The sequence below is a fragment of the Macaca mulatta genome, chromosome 8 (genome assembly GCF_049350105.2).
Source record: "Macaca mulatta isolate MMU2019108-1 chromosome 8, T2T-MMU8v2.0, whole genome shotgun sequence".
Taxonomy (NCBI): Eukaryota; Metazoa; Chordata; class Mammalia; order Primates; family Cercopithecidae; genus Macaca; species Macaca mulatta.
In genome coordinates this window covers 134,913,674-134,940,792 of record NC_133413.1, presented here as the reverse complement: position 1 = coordinate 134,940,792, position 27,119 = coordinate 134,913,674, and the positions used below count along the sequence as shown (strand labels likewise).

The 27,119-nt window shown below is 39.8% G+C and overlaps 1 protein-coding gene across 9 annotated transcripts in view; it reads left to right on the top strand.

Annotated features, from left to right (window-relative positions):
* TATDN1 (TatD DNase domain containing 1) overlaps positions 1-27,119 on the top strand; it is a 60,270-nt gene that overhangs the window by 10,467 nt on the left and 22,684 nt on the right. For 4 of the 9 annotated variants that reach the window (XM_077944018.1, XM_077944019.1, XM_001101992.5 and 1 more), the window contains exons 2-9: positions 6,191-6,256; positions 7,003-7,052; positions 10,024-10,087; positions 12,527-12,670; positions 12,770-12,812; positions 20,309-20,394; positions 20,483-20,523; positions 22,820-22,896. In XM_077944018.1, coding sequence (XP_077800144.1) covers positions 6,191-6,256; positions 7,003-7,052; positions 10,024-10,087; positions 12,527-12,670; positions 12,770-12,812; positions 20,309-20,394; positions 20,483-20,523; positions 22,820-22,896 — 571 coding nt within the window. Of the gene's footprint in view, positions 1-6,190; positions 6,257-7,002; positions 7,053-10,023; positions 10,164-12,526; positions 12,671-12,769; positions 12,813-20,308; positions 20,395-20,482; positions 20,524-22,819; positions 22,897-27,119 lie in introns of all 9 variants that reach the window. The other 5 variants (XM_077944020.1, XM_077944021.1, XM_015145969.3 and 2 more) reach the window with 3 other exon arrangements.

The window sequence follows — 27,119 nt, the reverse complement described above, 5'->3', positions numbered from 1 at the left end:
AGCCAAACAAGGAGTCGTTTGGTCCATACCTCCTGTTACGTAAGTACTTCAGGTGAAATAGAAACTGTTAGAAGCCAGGCACGGTGGCTCACGCCTGTAATCCCAGCACTTTGGGAGGCCGAGGTGGACGGATCACAAGGTCAGAAGATCAAGACCATCCTGGCTAACACGGTGAAACCCCATCTCTACTAAAAGTACAAAAAATTAGCCGGGCATGGTGACAGGCGCCTGTAGTCTAAGCTACTCAGGAGGCTGAGGCAGGAGAATGGTGTGAACCCGCGAGGCGAAGCTTGCAGTGAACCGAGATGGCGCCTCTGCACTCCAGCCTGGGCAACAGAGTGAGACACCGTCTCAAAAAAAAAAAAAAAAGACACTGTTAGAGAAAGACCATCCAAACAAACTTAAATGGTTACAAGAGGTATGAACTACTAATCCTCCCAACGATCTATTTAGTTGGCTTCCAAGTGGCCTGGGAAATCCCTTTCAAGCTGCTGTCTAAGTGTTTGTCATATTCATAGTCTCCATCATACTTTCTTAACATTTAAATTACTTACGATAGGACTGCAAGAAGTCCCCGGTTAAAACCAGAATTATGATGGTTCAGTGCCTAGAACTTACAGGCAAGTTAATTCTGCAGCCATTCCTTTTAGCTCTTATATCTCTCATACCTTATGGGTTAATGAGTGCCTGCCATCTCTCTATTCCTGCCTGATCTAGGATGTCCAATTGGCTGTCCTAGGGAATGGGTGGATCTGGGACAGGTAGCCACACCACCCTGGCAATGACGTGGGACAAAATAAAGATTTGGCTATTGGTGCTGCCTGCAGTAGATCGTGCCTAAAATGGGGAAACATGAAATAAAAATAAAATTCTAAGCACGCCCCTGCCCCACCGACTGACTGAATGGACACCACCTTGGCCAAGGAGACCGCAGAAAAACTTTGAAAGCTCAGTTTTCCAGCCATGATGAGAGGTTGGTTACACCTCAGCACACCCCATTCCTCACTAACTGATACCAGACTTTGTAAGCGTTAAATAGATACCAGCCCTGGAACAGCAACAAGACTCACTCCTCTCCTGACTTCAGCCAACCACCTGACACCACAGCCAGACTCCCCTCCTTTTTCGTGCTTTTGACATGACAGCTGACCAGTTTCACTGCGCATTCCTTCCTGACAAATGACCAGCAGTCACAGACTAGTTCTGGCTGCTTTACTCAGGCTGTGCACCTTTTGACATATAAAGCTTAATTTTACTGCGTTTAATGTTAAGTCTCCACCCCAAGAGAAGATGGGGTTTGTGTAACATGTATGTTTGCTTATACATGCATGAGTCCACCATTCATGAATATGCATAGCTCCTTCTATAACCTGTTAAATATGTACGTTAGCTAGCCCATTTAGTGTAAAACCCCTGTTCCCCACTTCTTCCCTTGAAATGGTTGCTTTTGTTCCCAGCCAAAGGCTCTACTTCCCAGCCTGCAGGTTGCACCTCAATATAAGAAATAAAGTTCTTCCCTAATGTATAGATCTCATGATTTTAAGTCAACACCCTACAGAAAGTCCTATCTCCCGGCTTTGTCTGTTTGCTAAATAGTAGTGTCATTGAGCTTGTTCTCTAATCCCCTGTATTTGCTATAAACTCAGGGTTATATCTAAAGACTAGCCATATCTAAAAAAAAAACAAATTATGCCCTATTTGCTGTCCCTCTGTATCCCTAGATCATAGGTGACAGTGATGTGACACGATTCAGTGAGCCCAAACACTGAGGCTTCAACTGAAGAGTTATCGTCTTCTCCTGGTTACAAACAGTGCCGTTTTCTGCTCTCACTTTGTTTTGAAAACTAAAAGTCAATATTTGAAGAACTCTTAGATAATAAAGTAGGTGCTGCTTTTCAAGCCAGCTATTTGAAGAAAGTTAATGAAAAAGAAACATTACTGATCTATATAGGGAACATGCTACCGAATGTATGAATCCTTCACTTTTCTCCCCTAATCGGAAGTAGTAATTTTCCACTTTGCCTTGTTTTTCTTCCTGTCATTCCTTCCCACCCATATCTCTTGCTTTCTTAACTTTTCAAGCTACTTACTATCTTTAGCTGGATCTGGCTAGACATTGGTTTTCATACAGTATTTGTCTACTTTGTTCGAGTTTACGTGCCAATAGGCATACGTCTAATAGAGACTTTTAATTTTTTTTTCTTTTTTGAGACGGAGTCTTGCTCTGTCGCCCAGGCTGGAGTGCAGTGGCGCAATCTCGGCTCACTGCAACCTCCGCCTCCTGGGTTCACGCCATTCTCCTGCCTCAGCCTCCCGAGTAGCTGGGACTATAGGCGCTCGCCACTACGCCCGGCTAATTTTTTGTATTCTTTACTAGACACGGGTTTTCACTGTGTTAGCTAGGATGGTCTCGATCTCCTGACCTCGTAATCCGCCCACCTCAGCCTCCTGAAGTGCTGGGATTACAGGCGTGGGCTACCGCCCCAGCCAGAGACTTTAAATTTAAAATATACTACTGTTAACCTCAAATAACCAAAAAGGTCAGAATCTAGTTTACAGAGTTTATTCAAGCACAACAGTTGAGGACTGCAGCCCAGGACACACTTCCAAGTTGCCTTGGGGACTGCTCCAGGGAACAAAAGAGAGGCTCAAGTTTTTAAAGGACAAATCAAAAGGGAGGGGGGCGCGGTTACAAAAATTGTTAATCAGGGATTCTCATTGGTTTACAGAAATAACATTGGTTAGAGATTGGCTATGTATTGTTGAACTATAGGGTGTATGGCATTTTACGGCCACTTGGCTTCAGTCTAGAGCCCACATAGCAATTGGCTTCAAGAAGTAATTACTTAGCTCAAAGGGGAGTGAGCATGGACTGCTGTGAACATTTTAAATGCCTTCTGGGCCTGATAATTTAAAGGTGCTTGCATTTCTCAGATACAAGGTTTTTGTTCTCACTATCCCTTAACATAGATAAGATCGTTTTGAACAAGTTAAATAAATAGGATTTTGAGTGGCTTTATTTTCGTGATTACATCATGAGTCTTAATGTTCAAAACATACTGACTCACATTTGGCTATTTGATAATGCATTCTTGGATCAGGAGCCTTAACCACTTAAGGTGGTATGGCAGTATGGCTAAAGCTGATTGAAATTCCATTTGTTGTTGGCATGTTACAGTGTTTGTAATAACACTGTTCCCAATAATTACATGTTAATAGGAGTTTTAATTTGCAAAATGCGTTCATATTCGTTTTTGGATTTGAGCCACATTTTGTTGCTGGAAGGAAAAAGTTTATGTCCATCCTACTAGTGAGAAAACGGAGGCTCAGAAAGACTCACTTATTTGTTGCAGGTGAGCTGTGACTATCTGGGCCAGCAGTACGAGGCTACAAGAATTTATCAAGACTGGCCGGGCACAGTGCCTCACGCCTGTAATCCCAGCATTTTGGGAGGCCAAGGCAGGGGGAGCTCCTGAGTTCAGGAGTTTGAGACCAGCCTGTCCAACATGGTGAAACCCCATCTCTACTAAAAATACAAAAAATTAGCTGGGTGTGGTGGTGGGCGCCTATAATCCCAGCTACTTGGGAGGCTGAGACAGGAGAATTGCGTGAACCCGGGAGGCGGAGGTTGCAGTGAGCCGAGATTGTGCCACTGCACTGTAGCCTGGGCGATAGAGTGAGACTCTGTCTCAAAAAGAAAAAAAAAGAAAGATTATGATGATGCCAAAGTGTGGGAGGATGGTGTGTGGTCAGCTGCGATTACCACTGTCCACATCTGCGTGGCCTTTAAGCGCTTCTCCCTGCACTTGGGTCAAGGGACTTTCGAAGGAGTTTTCCTGCATTTCTGCCTGCCCAGATAAACCCAGAGACTATTCTGGGATGTGGGACCTGCTTCCCTCTTCAGCCAGGACCTATAGACCTTTCTCATCCTTCATTTCCCCCATCTCAAATCTCAAATCCCCAAGCAGAATATCCTATCACTCTGGCCTGCCTTCAGCAAAAATCCGTCAAGTTGAGTAAACCCAGAATCTTCCCTCACCTTTGATGTTTCCTCTTAGTAATTTTTCATCTGTTGATCCCCATTCTACTTGGTGGCAATAAATCCTCACTTGTCCTTGTATTCAAAATTGAGCCCAGTCCCTCCTGCTTCTGCAAAAGCTTCCCTGCCGTCAGTAGTCTCTCTTGAATAAAGGCTTCCTCATAGTCTTTGACAAGTGTTATGAATAATTGTTTGCTTAACACTGCACAAAGGGGAAATGGTCTAGAAGTGATACAGACCATTTCTGTTTTCCTAATGATCAGTGATGATCGGTGACCCTAGACTAAACCTCTGCGAAGGATTATTTTAGGCAGAAAGGCCTCTCCTCTTCCCTGGGTTTCCTTTCTCAGTCTGACCCCTTTATCTAATTTCCTTTCCTTACTTTTAAAAAAACTAGATAGTAATTCTCCTGATTGGGCCATTCCACCAAACTCCTACAGTATGTATCGTATTAGATGATGTTTGTATGTTAGTAGCCCTTTTAAAGGGTACCACATCCCACCCATTTTTGTTGACATGTTGGCACTCAAATACCTTTGTCGTTTTCTGCATTTTACTTTTCCCCCTGTTGTTTCAAATGCCTGGAATACTCTCTTCACTATCTCTTAAATTCTCTAAACTCCCATTCACTTTCAAGGTGTGTCTTATTGGTGGAGCAGACATTCCTGGGGACCAGCTTGGCAGAAATTAAAATGAGAACATACCAAGAAACTGAAACTTCGCAGAAATAATGTAGGGAGTCTGTTGGTAATCAGCTGCCTACCACCACTGCACATTTTGAGATTCTCCTGCTAAAAGCTAAATGATATGTATTTTCAATAACGGGGGCATTTTTCTTCTTGCCTGTGATCAATCACAGTTTGACTTCATATCTTGTTGTTCCCCATGTTCCCTTATATTCTGCAGCAGGACAGAGCTTCCTGTTGCATCCAGTATTTTAAAAACAAGTGTCTGTACCATAGCTGAGTCTAGCGTCTTCTGACCCCTCCCTTCCTTACACTGTCTTTCCTCAGTATCAGCAGGAGATTGGTTCCAGGACCTCCTGCAGATACCAAACCCTCGCATGTTCCAGTCCCTTACATAAAATGGCATGGTGTTTGCCTATAACCTATGCATATCCTCATGTATGCTTTTTTTTTTTTTTTTTTTTTTTTTTTTTTTTTTTTTTTTGAGACGGAGTCTCGCTCTGTCACCCAGGCTGAAGTGCAGTGGCGCAATCTCGGCTCACTGCAAGCTCCGCCTCCCGGGTTCACGCCATTCGCCTGCCTCAGCCTCCCGAGTAGCTGGGACTACAGGCGCCCGCCACCGCGCCCAGCTAGTTTTTTTGTATTTTTTTAGTAGAGACGGGGTTTCACCGTGTTAGCCAGGATGGTCTCGATCTCCTGACCTCATGATCCACCCGTCTCGGCCTCCCAAAGTGCTGGGATTACAGGCTTGAGCCACCGCGCCCGGCCTCATGTATGCTTTAAATCATGTCTAGATTACTTAAAATACCTAATTTGAGGTAAATGCTATGTAAATGGTTTTTATACCTTACTGTACTTTTATTTATATATTATTTATTGTTGTATTTTTATTTTTATTTTCTAATATTTTCAATTGACCTGTGGTTGGCTGAATCTACAGCTCCAGATCCCAGAGATACAGAGGGTCAATTGTTCTTCTCTCCAGCAGCCGGAACAGCCTGTAGCTCTTTACAAGCACTGTGCTTTTTCCTATCCTGAGGGCTTTGCTCCCACTGCTTCCTCTGTCTGCAGTTACCTCTGTTCCACTGGATAATAGCCACTCATCCTTTAAGATGCAGTTCAATGATTACTTCTTTCTGGAAGCCTCTTCTGAGCCAGCCACCAGACTAGGTTGGGTGTTCCCCTTCTGTATCCCATAGTACCAGTGTTGACTTCTAATATTTCATAATTGTGTGATAATGGATCTGCCTTACCAATTCTGCAGTGAGTTTCTTGAAAGCAGGAATTATATCCTATTCATCTTTGTATCCCATGTTTCTAGCACAGTAGTTGACAAGTGGTAGGCACTTGGATATTGTTTGAGTAGATGAGTGTGTGAACAAAAAGTTTAGTAACAAGGTTTTTATTTAAGTAGAAGTTTCAACTAGAGACTCAATAATTAATTAGTGATTTTTGCTTTCTACAGATATTGGTATCAACTTGACTGACCCTATGTTCAGAGGAATTTATAGGGGGGTTCAAAAGCATCAAGGTAAGTATTTCCTTTATTAAGGCAAATAGTTTCTCTATAAAGACAAATTTTCTGCCTCAGGAGATCTTGAAAAGCATAATCCAAGCTGGGCCTTGTGACTCACACCTGTAATCCCACCACTTTGGGAGTCTGAGGCGGGAAGATTGCCCGAGCACAGGAGTTCAAGACCAGCCTGGGCAACATAATCCACTCTTAAAGTTGAAATAATAAAGAACTCATGGCTGGGCGCGGTGGCTCACGCCTGTAATCCCAACACTTTGGGAGGCCGAGGCAAGCAGATCACCTGAGGTCAGGAGTTCGAGACCAGCCTGGCCAACATGGTGAAACCCCATCTCTACTAAAAATACAAAAAAAATTAGCCAGGCGTGCTGGCAAGCACCTGTGATCCCAGCTACTTGGGAGGCTGAGGCACAAGAATCGCTTGAACCCGGCCGGTAGAGGTTGTAGTGAGCCGAGACTGCACCGTTGTACTCCAGCCTGGGCAACAAGAATGAAACTCCGTCTCAAAAAAAAAAAAACAGAGAGAACTCCCTATGCATTTTGGATAAAACTGTAAACAAAGTGAAATACATTTATTGATAAACCATGATCATGAACATTTATAATGAAGTTTAATTCAGGTCTTTTTACCTATAGAAGTTTATAATTTCAAATATAAAACTTCAAATAGCCATTTGCACAAAAGCTAAAAAAAAGTCAAATTTTTGTCTGCCAGGTTTTCTTAATGCAGAGTTTATCTTTTACAGATGACTTACAGGATGTAATAGGGAGAGCTGTCGAGATTGGTGTTAAAAAGGTAACATCTGTTTTGTTTTTCTTGAGAATTTTAAATTTATTTTTTAACTAAATTTTAGTTAAAATTTTGCAGAGTAGAAGGGAACAAGCCAATGCCACACTTGGAGTACAAATTGTCTACTTGTGATATTAGAAAGTTAATTGAAACAAAATATCCAAATATTCTGTTCATAGCAATTTAAGTTACACAAATCTCATATATAGTTCTTATATATGATAAATGGCAAAACCTCTTTGAAAAAAATTTTTTAAACCTATGTGAATTACCAGGTTTCTAAAGAGGCAACTTTTAATCAGTTTTATAATATAATTTAGCATTTGTCAGAATTAAGCAATAATCAAAAATACACCAAGTGTAGCTATTTATAGTTTGGGTATACCACTTCAAATAATGGAGATAATACTTTAATTTTTACAGTAATAAAATGTCTCCGGTTTTTTAGAGAGTTCTAGTAAGCAAATGAATAGATATTTCTTTAAATTAGCTTTAAAACAGAGAGCTAGCCCACACATACACGTAAGAAATAAGGTTAAATTCCATAGTATGCTGTCAGGACACTTGATAGCTACTGCCTCCAAGTTGAATAACATGTTTTGGAAAGTGACACTGCTGACTAAATGAGTTTTGCAGTCTCCAACTCCAAACTTGTATTTGTTATTATTCACAAATAATATGAAAAGATAGAAGTTACATTAATTTCTCATTGTGGAGTCATTCTGCTTGGTAAATCACTTTAAACAATGGTTTTCTGAAGACTCCAAAATACTAAGCTCTTAAATTTTCATGTGTTAGCCATGAGTAATTTAATCTTAATGTTTATTCACACACATGCACACACACAACACACACACACTTAGGAATGACGGAACTGAAGTGATTTTTACTTGGACATGGTTCCAAACTGAAATTTAATTCAATACCTTGCATTTATGTTATAGTAGTTAAAAGCATAGTTAGGGCATAACAAACCTGGTGTCCAGCCCCTGCTTCATTTTTTGTAGCTTTATAACCTGGGGTCTTTTATCTCACTAGATTTCAGTTTTCTCATCTGTAAAATGAGAATGATAATAGTACTTAATTAATAGAGTTGTTATGAAGGCTAAATAAAATATTGAACGTAAAGCATTTGGTATTATACCTGGCATAAACAACCTACGTTATGTGTATGCTGGAAGCTGCCACCATGAGATGATCATTATCATTATCCTATACACCGGGAGAGGAGACGATGCCCTCGTGTCTTGCCCTTTTTTCAACTATTTAGAAAAGTTACACATAAAAAGTAGACTAGGTTAGTATTTTACATAATTTAAATACTGGATGTAGGTATCTGTTCTAGTATTAAAGTTTTAGGTATGTTAGCAAAAAGAAAGTTTTCCCACTATTTTTATTAATGCCTTTTTTTTTTTCTGGAGGCAGAGTCTTGTTCTGTTGCCCAGGCTGGAGTGCAGTGGCACGATCTTGGCTCGCTGCAACCTCTGCCTCCCAGGTGCATGTGATTCTCCTGCCTCGGCCTCCCAAGTAGCTGGGACTTCAGGGGCCCGCCACCACGCCTGGCTAATTTTTGTATTTTTAGTAGAGACGGGGTTTTGCCATGTTGGCCAGGATGATCTTGAACTCCTGACCGCAGGTGATCCACCCGCCTCAGCATCCCAAAGTGCTGGGATTATAGGCATGAGCCACTGCGCCCTGCCTTATATCTTATGTTTTACAGGTAGTCAAGGATTTAATTATGGCTATATGTTTCCCGAACGGATACTGAATACCTAATCATATTAAAGATTTAAATAGCTATATGAAAACATCTATTTATCATTTGCAGGTCTACCTTTGTTTTGTGTTTTCTCCCTAAGTTGTACCTAGAATGAGTTCATCATTTTAGTGAGACTCTTGAAGTATGAAACAATATACGTCATCGTGCTTGAATCATGTGCTTAGAAGAATGTGCCCCTTGCGCAGCACTGCTTCAGTGCTCTCACTGTCAACACAAAGCTCTTCAGTGACACTTTCATTTTAACAGGAAAGACGGCAGTCTAGTTACTGGCTGGATCCTAATGGGTCTATGTAGCAGTATGCTTATTTGCCAAAAGCCATATGTTTTCCTACAGAGAATTCATCAGCATGCATTAACTCACTGATTCTCAAACCTTTTGCTCTCCAGTCCCCTTCACATTCTTTATTAGTGAGTACCCCCAAAGAGCTTTTGTTTGTGTGAGTCTTACCTACTGTATATACTATATTAAAAATTAAAACAAAAAATTTTGAATATTAATTCCTTTTAAAATAACAAGAAACTACTGAATAACATAAATAGCATATTTTTATGAAAAACAAGTGTATTCCAGAACAAAAAAATTAACAACATGAGTACAGTTGTTTTTTCAAATCTCTAATGACTGTGTTACTAGAAGCCCGCTGAATTTTCATATCTTTTTCTGTAGTCAGTCTGGTGGTATCACACATCGTGTAGCTTCTTGTATACGTTGTGGACACTTGCAGTAGAGTGAGAGTGAAAAAGACAGAAAGTGTCTTATTATTATTATGAAAATAGTTTTGAGTTCACATACCTACTGGGAGTTACCAGACTACACTTGGAGAATTATCAAATCAATCAACACTATTGAATCACTGATGAATTATTCGCTTTTTCATAATACCTGATCTCTGTCCTCAAGGAACTTGTTGTCTAATAGGAAAGGTAGACATGTAAATACATTTTAACATTTTAACAGAATCTAGTGATGAATTCTGCACCTCTACATGTACACACACATACATACACACATCCCTGAGGTGTAGTCAGATACCACTCTGCATAGGAGGCAATCTCCCAGCTGAATTTTAAACAGGGTAGGTGTGTGACAGTCACAGAGGAGAGCAGTCTGGAATAAGGAAGTGGTAGGAAGGCATGTTTAGGAAACTTATTGCTGCCCTATTAAAGTCAGCTTATTTTATTTTCTTTCTATTTCAGTTTATGATTACAGGTGGAAATCTACAAGACAGTAAAGATGCACTGCATTTGGCACAAACAAATGGTATCCTCATATTTCTTTTACCAAAAAAAATATGAATTAAGTAATTTTGAAGAAGTCTTTCTGAAAACTGCTTCAGGTACAATACAATGGATCATGACTGTGGAAACAACAGGAAAATAGACTGATTTCAGTGGGACATGATTAAGATGACAAAATTCAAAGTACTCATTGGTATATCAGCTGTGTATAAAACCGTTTCATAGTACTCAGTGAAGATTATTTTAAGATTTCAGCTAATGAGAATAAAATTCTCCAGGTACACAGTTTAACCTCAGGTGTTTTTGATGTGGAATTCATGTGTGTGTTTTAACGTGTTTAAGATATGAGTTGCTAGCTAGGCGCTGTGGGTCACGCCTGTAATCCCAGTACTTTGGGAGGCTGAGGCAGGCAGATCAGGAGATTGAGACCATCCTGGCTAACACAGTGAAACCCCGTCTCTACTAAAAAATTCGCCGGGCATAGTGGTGGGCGCCTGTAGTCCCAGCTACTCGGCTGAGGTGGGAGAATGGCGTGAACCTGGGAGGCGGAGCTTGCAGTAAGCGGAGATAGTGCCACTGCACTCCAGCCTGGACAATAGAGCAAGACTCTGTCTCAAAACAAGCAAGCAAAAAAACCCCCAAAAAACAAAAAGATACGAGTTGCTTTTTATTTATTCTTTTTTAACTTAAGCTGTGAAGGATTATTTTATTAAATTTTTACTAGATGGACCAGATACTGTGCAAGGTACCAAGAATGCAAATAATAATGCTGTATAACCCCTCATATGCTTGCTTTATGTTCATACATTTTGTATTTATTTAAAATCTTGAAAGTTTTAGGATTGATTATTAAAGGAATCTTAGTTACATAAAACCTCATTTATCTGGCATTCATGAATTTAACTTTTTTTTGCATACCTTATGTGCTAGACACTGAGGAATTAAACATTCTACATAATTTTTAAATGTTGTGTTTTAAAATACTGATGTGTTTATGAAAACTTACTAAAAGCTGTATTTTTATGGAAATCTCTCTAAAATCCATACTTCTCTTTTAGGATCCATTCACACTTTTTCTTTTTTTGAAACAGAGTCTTGCTTTGTCGCCCAGGCTGCAGTGCAATGGCATGATCTCCACTCACTGCAACCTCTGCCTCCTGGGTACAAATGATTCTCTTGCCTCGGCGTCCTGAGTAGCTGGGATTATAGGCGCGCGCCACCACGCCTGGCTAATTTTTGCATCTTTAATAGAGACAGGGTTTCACCATGTTGGTCAGGCTGGTCTTCAACTCCTGACCTCGTGATCTGCCTGGCTTGGCCTCCCAAAGTGCTGGGATTACAGGCCTGAGCCACCTCACCCAGCCCATTGACACTTTTTCTTAGTGATTAAAGAGAGAATCTCTCCCAGGGAGTTTTCGAGATATATAGGAACATTTTATCCTTACTTTTTATCCCCAAACATCTAGGCTTTTTAAAGTTCTCCCACCTCCATTATCAGCCCTCTTCCACTCCTCTCCATGTAACTTGTGTTCTTATAGCCTTAAAAGTGCTTCTTCCTTTATTTCTAAACATCTGCATGAGAGCCTGAGGAAGGCTTGATACCTTTCCCATGGTTCAAACTCAGCTAAGCCATTCAAAAAGTGTTTTTGACTTCTCATTTGTATTCTATACAAGTCAGACTGTCAGAGTGTCCTCCAAATAGGTGAACCTCATTTTTTTATTAGAAAAACAAATTCCCCTTTCCACCTCTTTAAACTCCACTATTAACCTTTTTAAGGGAATACATTTTTATGCTATATTAAATACATGAATCAATAATGGAGGAATTGGTGTTAAACAAAAATATATGAATCAAGATAGTCACATGAATGGTGAATATAAAAGATAAATCATCGCTAGTCATGGTGGCTCAGGCCTGTAATCCCAGCACTTTGGGAGGCCTAGGCCGGTGGGTCGCTTGAGCTCAGGACTTCGAGCCCAGCTTGGGCAACATAGCAAAACCCTGTCTCTACAAAAAAAATTTAAAAATTAGCCAAGTGTGGTGGCATGTATGTGTTGTCCCAGTTACTTGGGAGGCTGAAGTGGGAGGATCACTTGAGTCCAGGAGGTCAAGGCTACAGTGAGCCATGATGGCACCACTGCACTCCAGCCTGGTTGACACAGTGGGACCCTGTCTCAAAAACAAAAAATTTTCACTTTGCATTCTACAGCCCTAAATGCCAAACTTTAGAAAAAGCTGAATTATTTTATTAATACATTAAAGCAATTTTCATATTCGTATCCTACTTTGTTTTGGTATTCTAAAAATTGTCATATGATTAACATAATGCAGTTCTTATAATGTGAATAATCTATTACCATGTTGAAAACCAGTTGAAATTACTTGATATCCTCTAAATATCATAAGTATAAATATGAGAAAATACTTTGAAAATAATCCTAAAACATTATTTTGTGTTAGATATGTTTTTCAGTACAGTTGGATGTCATCCTACAAGATGTGGTGAATTTGAAAAGAATAACCCTGATCTTTACTTAAAGGAGTTGCTAAATCTTGCTGAAAACAATAAAGAGAAAGTTGTGGCAATAGGAGAATGTGGACTTGGTGAGTGCCAGCCTTGCCTCTTAGAATGACTTTGTTTGAAAATAAATAATTTTTTTCTGTATAAGTTAGGAGTAATTATTCTTCTTTATCTTTTTAAAGATTTTGACCGACTACAGTTTTGTCCCAAAGATACTCAACTCAAGTAAGGAAATTTATTGGCTTTACAAATTATTGTAAAATCATGAGTGATTTTAAAATAACTTTTATCAGTTGAGAATATAGTTGGATTAAGCATCAGAATATTTTTGTTTTTCCCTCTGTATATGAAACGTTAAGTGAAACCAATTCCATGCATACTTGCATGTAATTCATAAGGGGCGGAAGCACATAGTTCCCTGGTCGATTAACCATTTAATTTTATTTTAATGGTAGAAATTAGAGATGAGTTTTACATGATAGAGACTTTACATTTTTTGTTTGCTTGTTTAACACATGCATTCCTACATGAACAGTTCCAATGGAATGAATTAAATTATTTTGGGGAATGTGATTTGTTTCGTTTTTTTGAGACAGAGTCTCTCTCTGTTGCCCAGGCTGGAGTGCAGTGGTGTGATCCCGGCTCACTGCAACCTCCACCTCCTGGGTTCAAATGAGTCTCGTGCCTCAGCCTCCCGAGTATCTGGGATTACAGGCACATGCCACCATGCCTGGCTAATTTTTATATTTTTAGTAAAGATTGGGTTTCACCACGTTGGTCAGGCTGTTCTCAGACTCCTGACCTCAAATGATCCACCCGCCTCAGCCTCCCAAATTGGAAGATATAATTTAAAAACAAAGGATATTAAAAGTGTATTACAAGCTAGGCACAGCAGCCTGCACCTGTAATCGCAGCTGTTTTGAGAAGCAGAGGCAGGAGAATTGCTTGAGCTCAGGAGTTCCAGACCAGTCTGAGCAATGTAAGGAGACTCCACCTCTAAAAAAAAAAATCAGCAACAAAAAACCGACAAAAGTATTATAAGATCAATCACCAAAGATAGAAAAGCATAGTTTACTCTTGCTGGGCATTGAATATTGTTAGTCTGGAACTGTGAGATTCCTTTAATAGAAGCCATGTTGAATGGTGGCTTCTGAGAAAACTCCAAAGCTCACAACCCTGCAGGACTTCCTGTAACCCATTGCCTGGAGCTAAATTTGGAGCTCCTGTCATCATACTGGTGAATGAGTGTTAAAGATTAAAAAGAAAATTTAGGTCATAGTCTGAATTTAAAACGTAAGCATTTTGTCGAATTTCAAAAAGATCTTAATTATGAAGATGATAAAACATTAGACTGAGCTTCTAAAGGGGGTTAATTTAGTTATTCATCCATTCAACAAATATTTATGGAGCACTGTGTGCCAGCCACTGCCAAGAACTCAGAGTATGCAGAAATCTGAAGGTAGAATATCTGTCCCTAGAGACCTTTAAGAATAAACAGTCCTCTGTCCTCCTTAGTTTCTTATACACAGAGAATTAGGATCAGATTCTCTCTTAAGATACCATCCAGCTATATCATAATATTTAATAATTAATAATTTTGTCATATGGTGATACGATCATATGATTAAGCCAGTGACTTGATGGCCTAAAGGGATTTTTTAAGATTACGCATGCCAAAAGTGTACTTCCTCCCCCTTCCCTCCCTGCTCCCCGCAAATGGGATTCTGATATGTCCCCCCTGGTTGAAAATCACTGTGGGGAGGAGCAGATCTACTAGTGGAGTCTGTCATACCCTAGACCTCAAGCTCCAGAGTTCTGGAGTGTGAAGATCTATAACCAAGTAGAAAAGGATGGGTTAGAGTAATGCTCTGTGGACACGTACTGTCTCTTTTAGGTCGCTCCTTTATACATCCCTTTTAGAACTGCTTAGTTTGTGGCACATTATTTGCTGTGTCTTTCAGGGACATTCATGTGGTTACTAGCAGGGTTACTAAAGCCCTATACCTCTGTCGAATATTATGTAGGCCAGCTCACTTAACCTTAAAAGTTCTCATGTTCACACTGAAATAGAAAAACAGTTGTCTTTAATGGTTCTGCAGGTTAAGCCCACAGATCATATTCCTCAACTTTAATGTCTGGTTTTTGTCAGGATAAGCCTTGTAAGTCTAATAGACTATGTGTTACGACAAGCAAGGGCAATGGCAGAGTCCCCAAGTTTTTTTGCCTGTATGACTTTTCATCCAAAATGAGTTAGAACTGATTCTAAAATGCAACCGGAATACTTTAAACTCAGTTTTGGGGTTAATTGAAAACATTGACAGTATCAGTTTAACTGTTCTGAAGATTCTTCACCATCATCAGAGCACGTTCAGAATAGCGTCTGATCTTAGAATATGCATATCACAGCTTGTGCTTGAACTCACATACCAGGTGTTGATTGCTAATAGACAAGTTCAAACTCCATTCAGTAAATGATTACCAAGTGCCTCCTCAGCATGACACAAAGGAAAATAAGACTTTTTCCCAATGCCACTGTAGACAAGAGAGGACATAAATAATTAAAGTAGGTTGGAAGTGCTGTCACTAAAGTGTGTGAACAGCAGAGGGAAGGACTGACTTTCAGTGACAGCATGTGACATTGGCTTCTTCCAGAGTGAATAAGCTAATGACAAAATAAGTAGAAGGAAATTTTGATAAGATGGCAGTGAAGATTTTTTAATCTTTAATGATAAAACATCAAATGACTTGGTTAAAAAAATGGCCAGGTATGGTGGCTCATGCCTGTAATTCCAGCACTTTGGCAGGCCAAGGCAGGCCTATCACCTGAGATCAGGAATTCAAGACCAGCTTGGCCAACATGGTGAAACCCTGTCTCTACTAAAAACAAAAATTAGCCGGGCGTGGTAGCGAGCACCTGTAATCCCAGCTACTCGGGAGGCTGAGGCAGCAGAATTGCTTGAACTGGGGAGGTGGAGGTTGCAGTGAGCCAAGATTGTGTCATTGGACTCCAGCCTGGGCAACAGAGCAAGACTCCATCTCAAAAAAAAAAAAAAAGACACACTAGTAACAATCACATTTTGATTGTTGTTAAGGACACAAACACCCACGTTCTCTGCCCTTCACTTCTTTTCCCCTAGCGTGTACTTACAGCATGCAGTCTTTTCTGTGTACACAGCACTCTGTCTGTTTCAGTACTTAACCACGTTGTACAGAAATGGGTTTTAGGTTATCCCTTCCTCCCCACACAGACAAGTGTCTTTGAGTTCCTCAGAGGCACACACCAAGGCTTACTCATGGGACAGTTCCATAGCATTTAGCACAGTATTCTCAGCACATGGTAGGTACTTAGTAAATGTCTGTTGAATATTTAATACAAAGGGAAGGTTCTTTTTTATTCCTTTTGAGCAGTGTGGATAAAAAGCCTATAATTCAACTTTCACTATTGGGTTTATTTTTGGAAGACTTCAGATTTTGGTCTGCACTTTTCTACCATCTGGAACAACCGGTGTATGGTTTGGGTGTTTTGTTTTGTTTTGTTTTGAGATGTATTCTCACTCTGTCCCCCAGACTGGAGTGCAGGCAGTGCGATCTAAGATCACTGCAACCTCCGCCTCCCAGTTCAAGCGATTCTCCTGCCTCCGCCTCCCAAGTAGCTGGGATTACAGGTGCCCATCACCATGCCCAGCTAATTTTCTTGTGTTTTTGTAGAGATGGGGTTTCACCATGTTGGCCAGGCTGGTTTCAAACTCCAGATCTCAAGTGATCTGCCCGCCTCGGCCTCCCAAAGTGCTAGGGTTACAGGTGTGAGCCACCACGCCCAGCCATGATTTGTTTTTAAGTAAAAATGTAGTCAGGAAAAAGGAGATGTATGAGAAAAGAAAAATAGAAAATTAGGAGGCAAGACAGAAAAATCAATATACAATAGATGTGTCTGAAAAATAATGGTAAGTGAAGGCGGCGTATGACGTTAAAAGGATGAGCTTTGGAATCAGCAGATCTTTTCGTGAGATTTACAACTGCCCTTGATGTCACTTCGTCCCTTTGTGCATCCCCTTTAAAATGGGGAGATTGCTGCCTACCTTTCTTAACATAAGGCACATAAAGCCCATAGTGACATGAGTGGTACATAGTACGTGCACAATCATGGCTGCTATATTACTCATGCTAGAAATATTACCACCCTAAAGGAAGATGCTAGCTATTGCTTTTGTTTGGAACTTTTTAAAGGTTTTGTGTTTTTTTTTTTTTAAATACTTTTTTCTTGTTTTAGTACCTAGACTTTTTCTGGAAAAAGGATTTTTTAAAGACTAAGAAAGAGAAGCAAAGAGTGAAAACAAGGAAGAGGCCTGATGTAGTTATGGAAAGTTTATCCTTTAAGCCATACCCTGTATTTTCAATTTCCTGGCCTTATGCTACATTCCTTTCCTTGTTGCAGTTTAGAGCTCTGTTCTCTTGGATAGGAGGAATTTGCTTTGGGCATTTTTCTTGGGGCTTTAAAATGTTAGCGCTGTGCAGGTCATAAAAACTACAAGAAGAAGATTTTAAAACAATCCTTTGGAGGTTTAGGGTACCGTAGAGATGAGCAATTGAGGCCACGTTGCCATCAAGCAGCTTACAGAGGAGGGATTACTACCTGTGTTGAGATATACCCATGAAACTCACTGCGCTTTTTGGATTTGCCTTGATCCTAATTAATAGCAACTGCTCCTCTGAAGCTGAACTTTTCCAGCTCTTGTCCTTAGATAGTTAAACCTCAACTGTAAGAAGCAGTAATACAATCAGAAGCTTCACTAAGATGAGCAAATCTAACTCAAGTGGAAAATGATTTTCATTTATAAACTTTAAAAAAATAATAAATGAGCAAAACAGGCAGAGAGGTCTCTTAATAGATGCCAATTCCTACCCTGTAACTTACGTTGTTATTTCTAGTTACCATGGTGGGTTTTTCTTCTCTAAAGTTGTTTAGATGTTTCTTCTCTAATAGTTGTTTGATGTTTAGTACTAGTTATCCTCAGTTTGTATCATTCGGAATAATTTTTTACTTTTTTATTTTTTTAAATTTATTATTATTGGCCGGGCGTGGTGGCTCAAGCCTGTAATCCCAGCACTTTGGGAGGCCGAGACGGGCGGATCACGAGGTCAGGAGATCGAGACCATCCTGGCTAACATGGTGAAACCCCGTCTCTACTAAAATATACAAAAAACTAGCCGGGCGCGGTGGCGGGCGCCTGTAGTCCCAGCTACTCGGGAGGCTGAGGCAGGAGAATGGCGTGAACCCGGGAGGCGGAGCTTGCAGTGAGCTGAGATCCGGCCACTGCACTCCAGCCTGGGCGGCAGAGCGAGACTCCGTCTCAAAAAAAAAAAAAAAAATTTATTATTATTATTTAATTTATTATTATTATTCAATTTATTATTATTTAATTTATTATTTAATTTAATTTATTATTTAATTTATTTATTATTATTTATTTAATTTATTATTATTATTATTTTTTTAACCACATGGCTTATGATACATAGCTAGCATGAATTCAGGGACCTTTCTTTTCTTGAATTATGTCAAATTCTGTGGGCCCACTGCTTGGGCTTCTGTTATTTTCTTTTTCTTTTTTCTCTGAGACACGGTCTCACTCTGTCATCCAAGCTGGAGTGCAGTGGTGTGATCATGGCTCACCACAGCCTTGACCTCCCAGGCTCAAGCAATCCCCCGACCTCAGCCTCCCAACAACTGGGACTACAGGCACATGCCACCACACCTGGCTAATTCTTGTATTTTTTGTAGAGATGGGGTTTCACCATGTTGCCCAGGTTAGTCTTGAAGTCCTGAGATCAAGCAATCCGCCCACCTCAGCCTCCCAAAGTGCTGGGATTACAGGCGTGGACCACGCATCCAGCTGGCCTCTGTTATTTTCATAAACTGTATTTTTGCCTACCTTGAGATAGGAAGCTAATTTTCCATCCGACCATTAGATACTGTGAATTTGTAGCTTGGTCATGTGGTTTGGTCCATGAAATTTTGTGTGGAAAAAATAACCAGCATAGTGTAGAGCAGTGCACACAATGAAGAGGACTGCCTGCTGTGTGTAGCCAAAAGCCAAATATATTAGTAAAGTTGACATAATGACTAGAGCACACTTAATTGCTGACATTTGGTTTACTTTAGAGGTTATGGAAATAGTGACTGGTTGTATTATTAAAATATCTTTTTGTCCAAGTTGTCATTAATATTTCCTACACTGCAAATTTTCAGCACTTTGTTAATGAAAGGAAAATAGTTTTGCTTATTCTAACCCAGCAGAATCTGAAAAGGAGATTTTAAAACCCAAACATTTGGTAATACAGAGATAGACCACCAATTTTAGGAAGACTGTTTCTATTTTTTTTTTTTTTTTTTTTTTTTTGAGACAGAGTGCTGCTCTGTCACCCAGGCTGGAGTGCAAGTAGTGTGACATCAGCTCACTGCATCCTTTGACCCTGGGTTCAAGCGATTCTTGTGTCTCAGCCCATGGAATAGCTGGGATTACAGACGTGTGCCAACACGCTGGCTAATTTTTGTATTTTTAGTAGAGATAAGGTTTCACCATGTTGGCCAGACTGGTCTTGAACTCCTGTCCTCGAGTGATCCACCCACCTTGGCCTCCCAAAGTGCTGGGATTACAGGTATGAGCCACCATGCCCGGCCTGAAGACTGCTTCTTAAGAAGTACATTTCTATTTCTAATTTTAAAATTTAGCATTTTCAAGAGTGCAAAGGGGGTAAAATAGTCCTGCACGTGAGGAAATATGATATAGGAAAATATAGCAAAAGAGGCTTAAGTTAAACAGAGAAATTGTTTCCCCAAATTAAAGGACTTAGAAGAGGTAAGCACATCTAAGAAAATAATAAGCCACCTGTTATCCTGATTCAGTTGAACCTACCATTTGTGAGAACAAGAGGGAGCACTGTGTTGAAGTGAAAAAACAAACAGAATGAACATTCATTATATCCTCTGAATATTGTCATTATACTCCGGGACCAGAAGGAAGCGTCTCGAAAATGTGACAGGTTTTTGCCGTTTAGGCTGGGACTTGGAATGAGAGCACTGAAGTTCTGGTTCCAAGTGGCCATGCCAGGTATTGTTATGTTGGACAAAGTACGACACCAGCTTTTATCCTTGGGTTATTCTGAGGATCAAATGAGACAAAAGTATGTGGTACTTGGAAAAAGCTTCTTATCAAGTACTCTAAGATATTCAGGGCTACCACTTTATTGTGTAATTTTCTTTTTTTAATAGCATAATTGAGTTATTTGCTGTTTAGCAAATACTTAGATTTGGTTTTTGAGGGAAACCTTGTTCATTTTGCCTAGTGGCAGTAACTTCTTTTATAACAGCACATGAAACACTGGTTGCAAAATGGAATAGATTAGCATGCAGTATGAAGCTCTGCCGGGCTTCTCACTTGGTGAGTTGACTTCCACTGATGGTGCTCCCAGTGGCAAGGGGCCAGTAGATGTTACTTTATGAAAATAATTTTGTAAGCCCAGAAAATGAAGTATTTCTTTCCAAAAATTGTAAGTTATAAAAGCCCTTTGATAAGTCTGATGTGCTTTAAATATTCATGATTATTGTCCTGTAATTTATAGAGAATTAAATACCTTTAACTTAAAAGCTGTTTTGACATCATTACCTTCCTCATGCTAAAATTAAATTTGTAATAAGAATTTTTTTTTGCATTATGCAGATATTTTGAAAAACAATTTGAACTGTCAGAACAAACAAAATTACCAATGTTTCTTCATTGTCGAAACTCACATGCTGAATTTTTGGGTGAGTTAAAACCAAAGTCTCATTTAGAACTTAAGAATTTTGTAGAAATCAAGCTATTTGCTAAAAGTTCTTTGTTTTTAATTTACAGACATAATGAAAAGAAATAGAGATCGCTGTGTAGGGGGAGTGGTAAGTATAAAATTGTCATTTTTAATACAGGTTGAATGTCTCTAATCCAAAAATCCAAATACTCCCAAGTACAAAATACTCCAAAATCTGAAACTTTTTAAGCACTGACATGAGATAGTGACACCTTTGCTTTCTGATTATTCATTGTACATAAATTTAGTTTCATGCACAAAATTATTTAAATTATTTACCTTCAGGGTATGGTATAAGGTGTATATGAAACATAAATGAATTTCATGTTTAGACTTGAGTCCCTTCCCGAAGATTTCTTTTTATGTATATGCAGATATTCCAAAATCTGAAAAAATCTGAAACACTTTTGGTCCCACATACTTGGGATAAGGGATACTTAACATTTATGTGACACATGAAGCATCTTGGTTATTAAGGATGGCCCCTAATTCAGATGTCAACATTTAAATTTTTTTTAAAAAAGGAAAAAAAAAGAAAAACATGTGAATTAGATAGAACTCAATAGAATTAGGAGTTTCTTTTCCCATCCTTTGAAAGACATGTAAATTTACTGTTGAATGTATGGGCCAGATGTGGCATAAACACAAGTCAGTTTTAATTATAGTTCCTTTGTTCAAAGTACAAGAATGAGCACAGAATTCCATTCACAAGAAAACCCTGTGAAATTTGGTTTTTGGTTTTTTGGGGGGTTTTTTTGGTTATTGAGAAAGGGTCTGGCTCTGTCATCCAGGCTGAAGTGGAGTGGCACAATCTCAGCTCACTGCAACCTCCGCTTCCCCAGGATCAAGCCATCCTCAGCCTTCCCAGTAGCTGGGACTACAGGCATGCACCACCATGCTCAGCTAATTTTTTTGTATATTTTGTAGAGATGGAGTTTACCATGTTGCCTAGGCTGATCTTGAACTCCTAAACTCAAGCAATCTGCCCACCTTGGCTTCCCGACATGTTGGGATTACAGGTGTAAGCCACTGTGCCCGGCCCTTGAATTCACTTCTACGCAATCTCGGCTCGTCGCAACCTCCACCTCCCGGGTTCAAGCGATTCCCGTGCCTCAGCCTCCCAAGTAGCTGGGACTACAGGCGTGCACCACCACGCCTGGTTAATTTTTTGCATTTTAGTAGAGACGGGATTTCACCATGTTGGCCAGGATGGTCTCGATCTCCTGACCTTGTGATCTGCCCACCTCGGCCTCCCAAAGTGCTGGGATTACGGTTTATGCTTTTTAAGCAACAGTCTTACCCATTTATAAGAATTTCTTCAGCCTTGTCTCTTTTCTTTTTATTTTTGAGACAGAGTTTCACTCTTGTTGCCCAGACTGGACTGTAATGATGCGATCACAGCTCAACGCAACCTCTGCCTCCTGGGTTCAAGCAGTTCTCCTGCCTCAGGCCTCCCGAGTAGTTGGGATTATAGGCATGCGCCACCACACCTTGCTAATTTTGTATTTTTAGTAGAGATGGGTTTTCTCCACATTGGTCAGGCTGGTCTCGAACTCCCAACCTCAGGTGATCCACTGGCCTCAGCCTCCCAAAGTGCTGAGGTTACAGGCATGAGCCATCGCACCTGGCCCAGCCTTGCCTCTTAAAAGTAATTTCTCTTCCAGAAAAAAGTATCCTTGGCCGGGCATGGTGGCTCACCCCTGTAATCCCAGCACTTTGGGAGGCCGAGGCGGGTGGATCACCTGGGGTCGGGAGTTCGAGACCAGCCTGAACAACATGGAGAAACCCCCTCTCTACTAAAAAAAAAAATACAAAATACAAAATTAGCCAGGCGTGGTGGCGCATGCCTGTAATCTCAGCTACTCAGGAGGCTGAAGCAGGAGAATCGCTTGAAGCAGGGAGGCGGAGGTTGCGGTGAGCCAAGATCACACCATTGCACTCCAGCCTGGGCAACAAGAGTGAAACTCCATCTTAAAAAAAAAAAAATTCCTGTAACAGAAAATTCATCAGTATTTTAAAACGTGTTTTAAATGGTGCCATAAAATTTCTAAGCTTTCCTCATGTTTTTGCCTAAGAATACATCTATTCCTAAACCCCTTCCTGGAGCTTCTGCACTAATGCTAGTGTGGAGACAGCAACACTGCAGCTCTGAAGAGAGAAATTCTCAGCAGCTAACGTTTTGCATCATGTCACTGGAGATGATGACTGGTTATAATTGTGAAATCTGATACGAAAATAAAAATTATAGGGACTACCACCTTTGAAATCCTGAGGTCCAAAAACTTACAGGGATCTATATTTTTGCCTACAAAGTCTTATTAATGTTATTTAGAATTTTAAAGAGTAATTACTATAATAATAAAATTATACCTGTATGTCCCCAGGTGCATTCATTTGATGGTACCAAGGAAGCAGCAGCTGCTTTGATTGATTTGGATCTTTATATAGGATTTAATGGTTGGTACGTTCTTAGGTTGTTTTGTTTTTAACTTTTATTTAAGCAGATTTCTTAAATCGTTTTACAGTGAATTGCTGATGAAGACGATTTTCATTAAAGTTTGTGTGTGTTTACACTGATCTTTGCTGGGAATTTCAGTAATTATGTAAGAAATCAAACAGTACCTTACGATTACAAGTTCAAGCTCAAAAGTTATAGACTAGTACATTATGTCCTAATAATGGAAAACTATTTTGTGTTGAGATCAGCAGCTAGCTTTCTCTAGTAATCCAGTTTATTCTCAGATCATTTGATCCCTTGAAAATGTGTTCACAGCATCATGTATACATATACACATCATGTCTGACTATGGACGAAAGGTTATTCTATGACAGTCGTACATCTCTGCAGGCAAAGAAACCGAGGCTCAAATAAATTAGGAAACAGGTATAGAGTTTCTCCAAGTATGAGAACCCATGTCCTCTGGCTTCTCACTCTGTGACCTTTCTGCTGTTATATCACACTAAACTTCACACACTCAGTACACTCAGCTAGCACAGCTAGGTCCCTGGGTTTGTTTGGTCAAATATGTAAGAACTTCGACCAGTGTCTTTTCACAGGATATCAATGTATCCCATTAATCAGTTGCAAAATAGTATAAGACTTTCTGTCCTTCAATGTCTCATACCCTTAAAGTTATTGTGTTTCCAATTGCATTATTTTTGACTAAAATCTAGGGAAATAGAATCATGGAATTACGTATTTGCTCTAGAGTTCAGAGTTTAAATGTCTAAGCTGCTTTCATATTTAATGGTTTAAATAACTTTAAAATTAATATGCAAGGGAATATATGCATAGTGATTAAAAAGTCAAGTAGTACTCACAGATATAAACAAATATCAGAGTCCCCCCAGCATGACCTTACCCCAGGTCAGTTTTTCTAGCGGCAACAATTTTGCTATTTGTCACCATATTTCTAAATAATATCCATATACTATTGTCTCTTGATTCATCCCCTGTGTCTATTCTCATTGGGGTATATGAGCACGTTAGTTCTTATATCCCGTACTAATCCCCTACCTCCATTATTCTCTGCATATCACTCTCAATGTCGTCATTTCAGAATTTTTGGTTATACGCATACTCAATGTTTTCATTATTATGTCTCTATAAATGTTTCATTATTATTTCTATATAAGTATATAATTTCACAGAGCTATGCCAAGTATGAGAGGGTTTCAAGTTTTTTGGTTTTTTTGGTTTTTTTTTTTAAGATAGGGACTTGCTCTGTAGCCCAAGCTGGAATGCAGTGGTGTAATCACAACTCTGCAGCCTTGACCTCGCGGGCTCAAGCAACCCTCCCACCTCAGCCTCCTGAGTAGCTGGGATTACTGGTGCGTGCCACCACACCCGGCTATTTTTTACATTTTAAGTTAAGACGGGATCTTGCTATGTGCCCAGGCTGGGCTTCAAGTTTAAGAAAGCCAGGTAAATAAAAATATGAGGGAGGTTAATCCGGGAAAACAAAAAGTAGTACAAGAAATGTTAAGCACGGTATACCACATGAGCAAACCTGTCTAGATATAATAGTTCCATCAGTTGCAGACCCTTCCATCTGTCTGTTTCAGTTTGGGCTAGTTCCTATTTTTAGATCCCATGTATTCCTTGTGTGTTTGTTTTAGTGGAACACATTCTACAACATCCTCTGAGGACTTTTTCCTAGGAATTAAGTTTCTTGAGATTTTGCATGTTTGAAAATGAATTTTTTTTTTTGTTCTTCCTCTTACAAGTTAGCCTGGATAGTTAATGAAAGGGGAGAGAACCCCACTTTCAATTGATAGTTTCTCCGTGCATAAAATTCAAGATCAGAAATCATTTTCATTGAGAATTTATACTGTTCCATCAGTAGGTTCTAGTGTTGATGAAAAGTTGCTACTCTGATTCCTAATCCTTTACCTGTGACCTAGTTTTCTTCTCTTGTGAAAGGTTTTAGTTTTTCATCTCTGATGTGAAATTTCACGGAGGTGTGTGTTGATGGTTTTCATCATGCCTAGTGTTGCTTTTTCATTACCCCTTCCAGTGGGGGTCTCATCTTTACCCATCCTTGGAATTTGATTTTTCTTTTCTATTCTTTTCTTGGGCATACCAGACTGATAACTTCCATTGTTTCCCTCCTTCCAAAAAAAGTGCTATATTTTGTAACCCTTTTTATGAAATTTACTTCAGCGTTTTTCAATTTCTGAACACTATTCTTATACTACAGTGTCTTCTCATCTCTCGAAAGGCATGAACTATAAAGTGACTTTCTGCTTGTCTTCCTGCATTTGTTTCCTCACAGTCACCTCTTCTTCTTTCCTTTGGTCTCTGTGATGATGGAAACTTTCTTCAAATGTCAGGCAGTCCTCACTGTCTATTTTTTTAAAAATGCCATTTGGAAGCTCTCTAGAAGGCATTCCAGCAACTGGCAGACTCAGATGGCCACTGACTTTTTGCTAGGGATTCCCAAATATCAGTTTGTAGAGATCTTTTTCTGGGTTGGTCCAGTTTCTCCAGAAAGGGATCTTGTGTTCTCTGCTGGAAAAGTGGGGAACAGTGGAGGGAAGGGGTTTATAAATGTCCCTGACAGTGTTTTGGAGCAGGATGGGTTAGAGGGTCTCCCTGTTCAGTGGGCTGCCCCGGTCTCCATGCTTAGGCCTGTGCCTGATGCCTGTACTCCTCTGTGCTTGTTGTTCTCCACCTGTTTCTGATGTAGGTTCTCTTGAGACCCAGCACCTCTTTCTCTGCACCAAGTCACAGATATGTAACCTAGGAATCCCATCTATCTTCTCTTGAAGTTTTCTCAAACAATCTCCATTTCAGTCCCTGCCTTACTCCACTTTCTAGGGACTATATCTGCTTCTGGGTTTGCTTGTCTTTCTCTCCAGGCACATAGCATTTAAGTCACTTGGCACTTAAACACTGGTCGTTTATCATTTCTCTGTCCACTTTCAACTTTATATGTTGTGATTTGGGGTAACATATGTCTCCTAGTTTCATTTTTAAAAATCCTGCTTTTCTCCTTGTAAGTTTTTTTTAAGAGAAGGGGGTAGAAGATCTTTATTTCACCAACTTAAAACCATTAATTCTTAGATTTTTTTTTTTTTTTTTGAGACCAGGGTCTCACTCTGTCTCACAAGCTGGACGACTTACTGCAGCCCCGACCTCCTGGGCTCAAGCAATCCTCCCAAGTATAATAGCTGAGACCACAAGCTCCTATCACCATGGTTGGCTAATGTCTGTACTTTTTGTTGAGATGGGGTTTCACTATGTTGCCCAGGCTGGTCTCAAACTCCTGAGCTCAGGCTGTCCACCTGCCTCTGCCTCCCAAAGTGCTTGGATTACAGGCATGAGGCACCATACCTGGCTCCTGTCTTAGATATTTCTAAATGATCTTGAGTTTATTATGATGTTGCTTTAAGCTAATCACAAAAGATTCTTTTCTCCTACATTAATATTAGCTTCAGAATTAATAGGTTAGTCATTTATTAAAGTGAATGTTTATATTCTTATTTTGAAATCTATTCATTGTCATCTTAATCTGAGTCTCTGAGATGTGATAATCCACTTATAACTAAATATAACTTAATATGATAACTTATCATAATATAACTTAATCCACATATCACATAAAGTCTTTGGTTCCTAAAAGTTAAATTAGAATTTTTCCCCCAAGAAAATGGGAAGATGGCCGGGCACCGTGGCTCATACCTGTAATCCCAGCACTTTGGGAGGCTGAGGTGCATGGTTCACAAGGTCAGGAGTTCAAGACCAGCCTGGCCAATGTGGTAAAACCCCATCTCTACTAAAAATACAAAAATTAGCTGGGGTGGTGGCAGGCACCTGTAGTCCCAGCTAGTCGGGAGGCTGAGGCAGGAGAATCGCTTGAACTCAGGAGGCGGAGGTTTCAGTGAGCCGAGATCACGCCACTGCACTCCAGCCTGGGCGACAGAGCGAGACTCTGTCTCAAAAAAAAAAAGAAAATGGGAAGATGTATTTCAGACTTGACTTCAGAATCATGTAGTTGCTCATCATTAAATGGGAAACCTTATTAAACAGAAATACTGGCTTCTCTTTAAAATATTTATTAGTATATATATTTGGGCAAATTTTTATAGTCAAAGGATAGACGTAGAAGAATATTAAGCTAATCAGACATGATTTAGTGAGATCAAAAATACAAATAATCTAAAAATTTAGTGAAAGTTTTA